This window comes from Lampris incognitus, chromosome 12 (assembly GCF_029633865.1).
Source record: "Lampris incognitus isolate fLamInc1 chromosome 12, fLamInc1.hap2, whole genome shotgun sequence".
In the NCBI taxonomy this organism is placed as follows: domain Eukaryota; kingdom Metazoa; phylum Chordata; class Actinopteri; order Lampriformes; family Lampridae; genus Lampris; species Lampris incognitus.
In genome coordinates, this window is record NC_079222.1 from 56,509,188 (window position 1) to 56,521,907 (window position 12,720).

The 12,720-nt window shown below is 45.1% G+C and overlaps 1 protein-coding gene across 1 annotated transcript in view; it reads right to left on the reverse strand.

The window, feature by feature from the left end:
- Positions 1-12,720, reverse strand: part of sptlc1 (serine palmitoyltransferase, long chain base subunit 1) — a 113,422-nt gene that overhangs the window by 82,157 nt on the left and 18,545 nt on the right. Inside the window, exon 5 of the mRNA XM_056290742.1 lies at positions 8,277-8,349. Within this exon, the coding sequence (XP_056146717.1) occupies positions 8,277-8,349 (73 nt within the window). The remainder of the gene's footprint in view (positions 1-8,276; positions 8,350-12,720) is intronic.

Below are 12,720 nucleotides of genomic sequence, written 5' to 3' on the forward strand. Positions count from 1 at the left end.
CAATGTTGTATTATGTAAATTGCATGAACACAACATCCATTGCACGCTGTCCGTGTTGGGAGAGAGATCCCTCCTCTGTTGCTCTCCCTGAGGTTTCTTCCTATTTTTTCTCCCTGTTAAAGATTTTTTTTTAGGGAGTTGTTCCTTATCCGATGAGAGGGTCTAAGGACAGGGTGTTGTGTTGCTGTTAAGCCCACTGAGGCAAATTTGTAATTTGTGATATTGGGCTATACAAATAAAATTGATTTGATTTGATTTGCCAAGGCAAACACACAATTAAATAATTAAGACAAGGTGTATTTTGCTAGTAATAAGTGAGAAAATCTGCCAGTGGAACTAGTTAACTAGATGCACTGTCTGAAAACAAGTCCTTACAGCTCAGCTCAAGGAAATGTTGCTTGTTGGGTGACTGTGTGTTATATTGAGTGTAATGAGATATTTCATCTTAATATGAGACACAGTCACCCAACAAGCAACATTTCCTTGAGCTATAAGGACTTGTTTTTAGATGGTGAATCTTGTTAGCAAGTTTATTTCCCCTAGTTCTACCTCAGGCATGCATGTAAGTAACCTGCTAACATCTATTTCAGCATCTCTGATATATTCTCTGCACCACCGCACTTTATCACCTCTTATTTCACATGTATAAGTCAGTCCTTGCGTATATACGTGAAGATTGTTGTGTTGTAGTGTTGTTATTCTATGTTAAGTACACTGAGAGAGCCACGACACCAGACTCACATTCCATGTATGTGCAAACCTACATGGCCAAAACACATGATTCTGATCTTCAAGTCAGAGACATAAATTATCACCAGGCTCATATGCTACTAGTACAATGTATAAATTACCATGTCACCAGGCTCATATGCTATGAGTACAAAGTACAAATTACCATGTCACCAGGCTCATATGCTACTAGTTCAATGCATAAATTACCATGTCACCAGGCTCATATGCTACTAGTACAATGTATAAATTACCATGACACCAGGCTCATATGCTACTAGTACAATGTATAAATTACCATGTCACCAAGCTCATATGCTACTAGCTCAATGTATAAATTACCATGACACCAGGCGCATAAGCTACTAGGACAATGTATAAATTACCATGTCACCAGGCTCATATGCTACTAGTTCAATGCATAAATTACCATGACACCAGGCTCATATGCTACTAGTTCAATGCATAAATTACCATGACACCAGGCGCATAAGCTACTAGTACAATGTATAAATTACCATGACACCAGGCTCATATGCTACTAGTACAATGTATAAATTACCATGACACCAGGCTCATATGCTACTAGTACAATGCATAAATTACCATGACACCAGGCGCATAAGCTACTAGTACAATGTATAAATTACCATGACACCAGGCTCATATGCTACTAGTAGAATGTATAAATTACCATGACACCAGGCTCATATGCTACTAGTACAATGTATAAATTACCATGACACCAGGCGCATAAGCTACTAGTACAATGTATAAATTACCATGTCACCAGGATCATATGCTACTACTACTACTACTACTACTTTCGGCTCCTCCCGTTAGGGGTCACCACAGCGGATCATCCATTTCCATGTCTTCCTGTCTTCTGCGTCTTCCTCTAGCACACCAGCCACCTGCATGTCCTCCCTCACCACATCCATAAACCTCCTCTTTGGCCTTCCTCTTTTTCTTACCATTTCTTTACCTGGCAGCTTCATATTCAGTATCCTTCCCCCAATGTACCCAGCATCTCTCCTCCACATATGCCCAAGCCATCTCAATGTTGCCTCTCTCTAGTACAATGCATAAATTACCATTTCTCCAGGCCCATATGCTACTAGCACGATGCATAGATTACCATGTCTCCAGGCTTATATGCTACTAGCACAACGTATAAATGACCATGTCTCCAGGCTCATATGCTACTAGCACAATGTATAAATTACTATGTCACCAGGCTCATACGCTACTAGTTCAATGCATAAATTACCATGTCACCAGGCTCATATGCTACTAGTACAATGTATAAATTACCATGACACCAGGCTCATATGCTACTAGTACAATGCATAAATTTCCAGGACACCAGGCTCATATGCTACTAGTACAATGCATAAATTACCATGTCACCTGGATCATATGCTACTAGTACAATGTATAAATTACCATGTCACCAGGCTCATATGCTACTAGTTCAATGCATAAATTACCATGACACCAGGCTCATATGCTACTAGTACAATGCATAAATTACCAGGACACCAGGCTCACATTTTACTAGTACAATGTAAAAATTAGCATGTCACCAGGCACATATGCTACGAATTCAATGCATAAATTACCATGACATCAGGCGCATATGCTACTAGTTCAATGCATAAATTACCATGTCACCAGGCTCATATGCTACTAGGACAATGTATAAATTACCAGGTCACCAGGCTCATATGCTACTAGTACAATGCATGAATTATCATGTCACCAGGTTCATATGCTACTAGTACAATGTATAAATTACCATGACACCAGGCTCATATGCTGCTAGTACAATGTATAAATTACCATGTCACCAGGCTAATATGCTACTAGTACAATGCATGAATTATCATGTCACCAGGCTCATATGCTACTAGTACATTGCATAAATTACCGTCACCAGGCTCATATGCTACTAGTGGAATGTGTAAATTACCATGCCACCAGGCTCATATGCTACTAGCACAATGTATAAATTACCATGTCACCAGGTTCATATGCTACTAGTACAATGTATAAATTACCATGACACCAGGCTCATATGTTACTAGTAAAATGTATAAATTACCATGGCACCAGGCTCATATGCATAGTGAACATTTTAACTTCTGGAGTGATTCTGAATTGCTGGTTCATCTAGAATAGAGTAAGTATCCTCTTGCTTGCTTAACAAGTTGGTATTAGTCTTACTCCAGCTGCCTGAGTATTAGCCCTTTTATCTAAACATTTGCTGCTGGTTCCTAGTGGGAACTCGTGGGATCTTATTCTAGCTGTAGCTGTCTTATTCTAGCTGTAGCTGTTTTTCACATAGTGTGTCCTTAAATTTTTCTTGTTGCCCAGCTGTTTTGACTTAGTTATCCTTTTAGCTTATAAATATATTCCTTGGTAACTTGCTGTTAGCAGTTTTAATAGTTTTGTGTGAGGTTTGATAGAGTTTTACATAAGTGACCAGTTTCTGGGCAATAGGCCTTTTTTCAGTGTACCTCTTTGGGCAATTGGGTGTTAAGTGGCCAGGGTTTGGCTTGCACTCCTGGCAGACAATTAGCAATCAGTGTTCTTTAAGTCACTGCTGCTACTTGGCGTCAGGCAAACAAGCCAAGGGCAAAAAGGTCTAGGCTGAACGAAGGCTAGAGTGAACAAAGGCAAGTGCGACTTTTTCAAGCGACTTCGTTAAGCAAGAACTGCTCTTTTTAGATCTGGTCAGTCATCTGTATCTTGTGTACCTAGTATAGACTATGTTCTTCCATCACATTCCTGTCCTTTCCTCTTCCCGAGGCTGGCATAGACGTTGGGTCACTCCTAGGCGCTGTGACCCTACCAACCTCATCTATCCCACTCTCTCCACTCACGTTGAGCAAGTGCTGACGGGAGGGCTCTGGAATTGCCAGTCTACGGTGCCGAAAGCTGAGTTTATCTCGGGCTACGCATCCTTGCTCTCTCTCAACTTTCTTGCTCTAACTGAGACCTGGATCATGCCAGAAAACACTACCACACCCACAGCTCTTGTCTGATGTGTATTCTTTTTCTCACACTCCCAGAGCTGGGAGGCGGGGTGGTGGTACTGGCCTGCTAATCTCCCTGAAATGGAAAAACTCTCTTGTTTCCATTTCATAATTTTCTCTGCCCTCTTTTGAATTTCATGCTGTTACTGTCTCTTATCCAGTCAAACTCACCACTGTGGTTGTGTACCACCCACCAGGCCCCCTTGGTGAGTTTCTGGAGGAGCTTGACACACTTGTCTCAGACTTCCCTGTTGATGACTCTGCACTTACCCTTCTCGGTGACTTCAACATCCACACTGACCAGTTAGATCCTCTTCTCTCTTTCATTTCCTCCTTTGACCTTCACCTCTCACCCTCTCCTCCTACCCACAAGGCCGGCAACCAGCTGGACCTTATTTTTACTAGACACTGCCCTATTTCCAATCTCTCTGTTACTCCCCTCCAGCTCTCTGACCACTATTTCATGTCCTACTCTCTCTCCCTCTCTTCACCCCCCTCAGCCCCTCCCACCACCCACATGGTTTCCACCCGTAGACACCTCTGCTCTCTCTCCGCCACTGATCTTTCTTCCTCTGTTACCTCTATCCTCCCTACACCTGAATCTTTCTCTCTCCTACCCCCTGACACTGCTACTGATCTTCTTCTCTCTACCCTCTCCTCTTCTCTGGACAATCTCTGTCCCCTCACCTCCAGGCCGGCACGCCCAACTCCACCTGCCCCTTGGCTGTCCGACTCAGTACGTACTGACAGACAGAGCCGAAGAGTGGCAGAGCGCAAATGGAGAAAAAGAAAACTCCCAGAGGACCTTCTCAACTCCAATCTCTTCTTTCCACTTCCTCCCTTTCTGCTGCTAAGGCTGCCTTCTATTGCTCTAAAATCCTATCCTCTGCCTCTAATCCTAAGAAACTCTTTGAAACCTTCTCTACACTTCTTCAACCCCCACCTCCTCCTCCTACTTCCTCCCTTCTCCCTGATGACTTTGCTAACTTCTTTGACAAGAAGGTAAACGACATCAGAGCCTCCTTTTCTCACCACCCGGTTAGTGCTCCTTGCACTATCCCATCCTCTGCACCCTCCCTCACTGCTCACCTCTGATGTCAAAAACTACAGACCGTTTCCCCTCTACCCTTTCTATCCAAAACGTTCGAATGTGCTGTCTTTAACCAACTTTCTTTGTACCTCCACCAGAACAATCTCCTGGACCCCAGCCAATCTGGGTTCAAGGTGGATCACTCAACAGAGACGGCCCTCCTTGCAGGGACAGAATTGCTGCACTCTGCGAGAGCAAACTCCCTCTCCTCTGTCCTGATACTCCTGCACCTGTCAGCTGCGTTCGACACAGTGAACCACCAGATCCTCCTCTCTACCCTCGAGGGGCTGGGTGTCACAGGCTCTGCACTCTCAATGTTTGCATACTACCTGATGGGTCGCTTCTACCAGGTGACATGGAGGGGATCTGTTTCGGAGCCTCACAGACTAACTACAGGCTTTCCACAGGGTTCGGTTCTGGGTCCTCTCCTTTTCTCCCTGCACACGACCTCCCTGGGTTCTGTTATTCCCTCGCATGACTTCTCTTACCATTGTTATGCTGATGACACCCAGCTGATCTTGTCCTTTCCTCCCTCTGACACACAAGTAGAGACACGCATTGCTGCATGCTTGACTGACATCTCAGAGTGGATGGCGACACACCACCTGAAGCTCAATCTGGACAAGACAAGAGCTGATGTTCCTCCCGCGGAAAGGTTGCGCGCACCGAGACCTAGCCATCACCATTGACAACACCGTGGTGACGCCAACTCGGACTGTGAGGAATCTGGTTGTGATCTTGGACGACCAACTGTCATTTGTTGCAAATTTTGCATTGGTTGCTCGCTCCTGCAGATTTCTCCTCTATAACATCAGAAGGATTCACCCATTCTTCACCGACGAGATGGCACAGGTGCTCATCCAGGCTCTGGTCACCTCCCGGCTGGACTACGGCAGCTCCCTCCTTGCTGGCACCCTGGTGTTGGCCATCAGACCTCTGGACCTTGTTCAGAAAGCTGCAGCTCGTCTGGTGTTCAACCGCCCTAAGTTCTCCCACACAACTCCCCTTCTCATGTCCCTACACTGGCTCCCAGTAGCTGCTCGCATCCAGTTTAAGACTCTGGTGCTAGCCTACAGGGCAATGAAAGGAACAGCTCTTCCTAACTCCAGGCCATGGTCAAGGCCTACACCCCCACCCGACCACTTTGCTCTGCTGCCTCGGGACGCCTGTCTTGGCCCCACAGTGGTGGAATGAACTCCCCACTGATGTCAGGACAGCGGCGTCGCTGCCCATCTTTCGGCGCAGGTTGAAAACTCAGCTCTTCAAGAACTACTACCCTGTTACTTGGTCTTAGCACTTATTGTATTCACTCGTTTAGAAAAGAAAAAAAATCTTTCTTGCGCTTTTACTTTAGCGCTGGTTGTGCTCTTACATGCTTGTTTTGATGCACTTATGACCTCTGATGACTAGTAGTTCTCCTGATTTCCTATGTTAAATGCACTTATTGTAAGTTGCTTTGGATAAAAGCGTCGGCTAAATGACTGTAATGTAATGTAATGTAATATGCTACTAGTACAATGTATAAATTACCATGTCACCAGGCTCATATGCTACTAATACGATTTATAAATGATCTCAGCTGATGATTTAAGTTCAGTTGTCTGCTTAGTCCCTTCTTCAACTGTCATGGTAGCCTGTATGTGCATGTGTCTTAGTGTGTGTTACTGTGTGTGCATGTGTGCTAGTGTGTGTGTGCACTCTTGAAACGTGGTGAAAGTTGGTTGTTAGCACCATCCCGTTCTTGTGAGTACTAGGAGATCACGTTTTGCAGGCGCCACAGTGTTCAATTAAATGAATCCACTCACTCAAATTACTACTACTACTACTACTACTACTACTCAAATTAATTGAATCCACTCACTCAAATTACTACTACTCAAATTAATTGAATCCACTCACTCAAATTACTACTACTACTACTACTACTACTACTCAAATGAAATGAATCCACTCGGTTAAATTAAAGCTTATTAACGGCAGACACTGACATGCACGTTATCCATGTTCTGGCCCCGTGTCAGGTGCACAGCTGAGAAAAACATGACATGTTGATCAACACTCCGTCTGACCAGTACAGTTTTGTTTCATTGGAATGTTATTGATTACCCTGAGGACACATGTTTTTCAGATATATTGATTACCCTGAGGACACATATTTTTCAGATATATTGATTACCCTGACGACACGTTTTTCAGATATACTGATTACCCTGAGGACACGTTTTTCAGATTTATTGATTACCATGAGGACACATATTTTTCAGACGTATTGATTACCATGAGGATACATATTTTTCAGATATATTGGTTACCCTGAGGACACGCTTTTCAGATATACTGATTACCCTGAGGACACGTTTTTCAGATTTATTGATTACCATGAGGACACATATTTTTCAAATATATTGATTACCCTGAGGACACGTTTTTCAGATATACTGGGGTAACTAACATTTATTTTGAGAAACAAAATTAAATACGTTCACAGTAAAACTGCCTTTCACGTCATCTGTAATGATTAAAGTTGTGCATCAAAGCCTTTTTTGTGGCCTTTTCTCCCTTTTTCTCCCCAATCCTACTTGGCCAATTACCCCACTCTTCTGAGCAATCCCAGCCGCTACTCCAACCCCTCTGCTGATCTGGGGAGGGCTGCAGACTACCACATGCCTCCCCCAATACATGTGGAGTCACCAGCTGCTTCTTTTCACCTGACAGTGAGGGGTTTCACCAGGGGGACGTAGCGTGTGGGAGGATCACGCTATTCCCCTCAGTTCCCCCTCCCCCCCGAACAGGTGCCCCGACCGACCAGAAAAGGCACTAGTGCAGCAACAGGGACACATACCCACATCCAGTTTTCCATCTGCTGACACAGTCAATTATGTCATTAGGGACGCAGGTAACATGGGGATTTGAACCGGCGATCCCCGTGTTGGTAGGCAATGGAATAGACTGCTACGGTACCCGGGTGCATTAAAGCTTTTATCTGTGGTAGAGTTACATTACATTATGTGTGGTAGTTACATTACATTTCCATTATGTGTGGTAGAGTTATATTACATTTACGTTATGTTGGTACAGTTACATTACATTTACATTATCTGCGGTAGTTACATTATGTGGTAGTTACATTTACATTATGTGTGGTAGTTACATTACATTTCCATTAGGTGTGATAGTTACATTACATTTACACTATCTGTGGTAGAGTTACATTACATTTACATTACCAGCAGCAATAGTATTGGCAAAAAGGTCTGACTAAAGTCCTGTTCTTTCATTTTCCTTTTTCAACTTCAATGAAATGAACAAATCAGACTCTATGTGAATATGTTTAACAAACGTTTAACACCGTTAAGATAAAGACGACGATAATTTATATGTAATATTATCTGGATGTGATGTGAAGGGACTCTTGATACCAAATGTTCCGTAGAACCCTCTTGGACCACAGGTACCAACACCATACTTCTTGAGGGAGGCCAGAGCCTTTTGCTGTAAAACAAGGGCAGGAGAAAACACAATCAGCTCAACACGTTTTCCATCTTCAACGACGTTCAAACAGAGTTCACCGATTACATATTTGGTCCCAACAGTATGGAAGAATATTTCAGACTTAAATAAATGAATAAATAAACAAATACATTTTAACAGTATAATGTGACATTAAATACACGTACATGTGAATATAAATATTCAAATGGCATGTTTAATTCATTTATTTACACATTAATTTACTTATTTCAGTGACACTACATGCAATATAAAATACAGCTTGAAATTAAAACTCACTTCACCCATCAAAGTTGGGAAGGTGGGCTCTAGTGAATAATGTCTTTTGATAAATGCATCAACTTGATTCAAATACTCAAGCCCAGACCCCTTCACAGGTACCATCACCACAGAAATTCAGAGAGAGAAGTGTAGTTTTGTTATCATGGAGCTGGTGTAACCGGAATAGTCCATTCAATGAACAGTTTTTCTTAATTGTTAAAAGGGAGAAAATGTCCTGCTCTTCATGATTATGTTTTATATATATCGCATCTTGCTCAGACTCAACATCAATTGACAATAAAATTAATAAGGGAAATAAACAAGAAATTATCAAACAAATCTACTGCAGGGGATCTAGTTACTGCACAGCAGAGCACACTTACAGCGGAGTGTGTAGACCTATTCATACACAAAAACTTACAAAAGGAGATGGAAATCAGTTGGTTAGGGTTGGCTCATGGTGCAGATGTGTGTCTCGATTAAAGAAGACGAAAAGGGACTTTCCCAGTTATGCTGCTTTGATTTAGGCTGTGTCAGGTTGGTAATGCTGCGGTGGATGAACTGGATAGGGTGCCGCAGGTGCAGGAGAAGGGTGGTAGCTCGCAGGTGCTATATTAGCAGACAGGGATGCTGGAAGCAGAGTTACATGTGGTGCTGGAGGCGGGGCTAGGGACGCTGGAGGAGGAGCCGCACTAATGTCTCTGTGTGGCATCGGCGGTAAAGGTCTGCCATTGTCAGGTAATGATAACCGGTGGGATAATGGCATCGGGTCTGCCTTCCCATTGTCCAATGTGGATGGTGAGGATCTGGTGCCATTGGGCTCCTCTATTTTCTCTTTAAGGAGAGAAGTGACAAGCTTAGCTATCTCTACCTGTTTTTCTTTCTTCTTTAGCTGTCGCCGTCATTCCAGTTGTCTGGTTAATGACTCTCGGGCTCTATGGGCCTCCTCTTGCAACTGTCACACCTCTCTGGCTTGAGTGTGGAGTCGTTTACATTCAATATCGGCTTGTTGGTCCTGTTGCCGTTGCAACTCCTTGAGCTCCATCTGCTTCACTCGCTCTTCAAGAAGGGCCGTTTGTAGCTCGGAGAGAACATTAGAGGGAAATCTGCCCACCGATGAGCATGTTGACCTCGAACTGGCACTCCTCTGGGATGAGCTCCGCGTTCGCTCACTGCGTGAATCTTGGGAGAAGAGAGCCAGTTGTGTGGTTTGGGTTTGTCCCTCATGAGGGAGAGTTGCAAACACATAGTCATTCAGGTACGCTGGGGGGCATCATTCTCTGTGTGAAGCACAGTGGTGTGCAGATTGGGTCTGGGCGTCCATATGTGTGTTGTTGTTGTTGTTCGTCCGTCGCAGCAACGAGGACCATCTAGTCATCCTGTAGGGGCCGAATTCTGTGGGTGCGAAGATGGCTGGTTAGTCCAATCTGTGCCCTGAATGTTTCTGTGAATGTTCTCATTCATCCAGGTCATGGTTATCCAAAGGAGTTGAATCAAGTGCAACTGGACTTGGTATATATCCGTGAAGACGTTTCGCCTCTCATCCAAGAGGCTTCCTCAGTTCGTGCCTTTCTGACTAGACCAAGCTAGTCTGACTGGCTGGTGATGAGACTCAGTATTTATCCTCTAGGAGTCGTTGTCAGAGCCATAGATATGCGTACACAAAGGAGCCACGCATATCTACGGCTCTGTTAGCGACAGGCATTGGTAAACATCGGATCACAAAGAGCCATGCATATCAATAGCTCTAGAAAAAATGAATCATGTATAGAAATAAAAAATGTTGATGTATCAAGATGCCTCAATAATCATTTTATAATCACATCCTAGCCCTCTGAATAGAATCGAATTGACTCATGAGGTGCCTAGAGATTCACACCCCTGGTTATCAGAATTAAACATTTTCTTCAGATTTGTGTTCTGCACACCAAAATGTTATTTGAACACCCTTCTTGATTGACTTACAAAAACTACAGAGCATGGCCTGCCTTATATGTTCAATAATCCAGGTAAGGAGATCTCAGAAAGGTGAATCAGTTCATCTGGATACGTTTATTGACAGAAACATTTCGTCATCATCTAAGGGCCCAGACACACCAAGCCGACATCAGAGAACTAGAGGCGACGAAGGCCTACTGTTGCGTCGCCTCACGTCGCCTGTGCCTGTGCCGAAAAGTAGCACTTGAACACACTGCAAAGACTACAGCCAATGGCCAACTAGCATGTATGTCCTGCGCCTGCTTGAGAGGAAATAACTCTCCATACCAGCAGGTGACGGTAGTCTGCATTCATCACCCAAAATTTCAAACCTGTCACAACCCCTCTCCCTTGACGCCTGCTCACTCCTCCTCCTCCATGGTCCATGGTTTCAATCAACACACCTGCTGGCCATCAAGCAATCACCCTCACCTTTTAAAGAAGCCTCCACTGTGGACCAGTCTTTGCTGGAACATAGCCATTCATGGGTTGTTACCTAAAGGTTATTGTACGTCCAGTCCTAGCCTGCATTCTCTGATGTTCATAGTTTTTGCATTTTTGCCTGCCTGTCTGATTTTTTGCTCTCTGCTCTCCGGGACTTCAGCCTGCCAGTCTCCCTGCCACTGAGCCAACTCCTGCTCTACTCCTGGGATCTGCCACTTCTATAAGGACTTGATTTCTTCCTTACCTGGTTGTCCTGTCTGCTTTTGGGTCTTTCCAGATACGTGACAGTATGTTCCAGCCACTATGGACCCAGCAGACCATTCCACCACAGACCTGGCCACAGTCTACCAGGCTGTAGCCAACCAGGAATTGGTCCTCAGCCAGCACAGCCAGGGGCTACAGGGGATGGTTGACACCCTCTGTGAGCTCAGCTCAAAGATCTCCAGAATCCAGACCCAGCTTGGTACCTCCGCTAGCCCGGGTCCCGCCCCTCCAGCTCCGCCACCCTCAGCGCCATCAACTTCGGCTAAGGAACCATGGGTTGCCCCACCCGATAAGTATGATGGAGATTTTGGACTTTGTCGCCCTTTTTTGATGCAGTGTGAGATTGTGTTTAACCAGCAGCCCCAGTCATATTCCACGGATGGAGCCAAAGTCGCTTACATCATGGGTCTTCTCTGGGGAGGCGCTCTGGCTTGGGCTACAGCAGTGTGGGAGATGCGGGCCTCCACTTCCTCATCCTATGCTGAGTTCACCACTGCTTTTCGCCAGGTTTTTGATCATCCCGTGCGGGGAAAGGATGCTTCAAAAAGACTGATCTCTCTCCGCCAGGGTTCCCGCAGCGTCGCTGACTACTCAGTTGAGTTCCGTACGCTATCAGCCGAGAGCGGATGGAACAACGAGTCCCTCCAGGCCAGGTTTGCCAACGGTCTAAGCGAATCCATAAAGGACGAACTGGTTTCCTACCCCGAGCCTGGAGGGTTGGAGGAATTGGTTACCCTGGCCATTCGTGTGGACAACCGTCTCCGGGAGTGGAGGAGAGAGAGGACGCGCCTTTTTCCTGGTCACAACAACTTTCCACGGGCCACACCTCCAAACTCTGGGGGCCGAGCTCGCTCGACTGAGGCTGACGTCCTCCGAGAAAGCCCGAGGCGTGATTCTACCCCAGCTTCGGAGCCGATGCAACTCGGCCGCTTCCGGCTCGACCCGGAGGAGCGTCAACACCACATCACCAAGAACAGCTGCTTGTATTGTGGTCAACCTGGTCACTTTCTCGCCTCCTGCCCTCACCATCCGTCAAGACTAGCAGGCTCACGAGGGAGGGGGAGGATCCTCGCGAGCCCCACTGTCTGCCCTCTGTTTCCTCGTCCACGTACCCAGTTGCAAGCTACCATCAGTTTTAAAGGTCAGTCCACTAAACTTTTGACTTTAATTGACTCTGGAGCTGATGAAAGTTTTTTGGATGCAAAGGTTGTGAAGCAGTTAGGTCTTGCTGTGAGTTTTTCACTGTGAGTCTGGACCAGCCTCTTGAAGCTAATGCCCTGGATGGACGTCTCCTGGCCCGGATAACCTCTAAGACCGAGCCTGTGCGCCTCCTGTTGTCGGGAAACCATCAAGAGGAGTTAATTTTTTTTTTTTATCAATTCTCCATTTGTTCCCATTATACTTGGT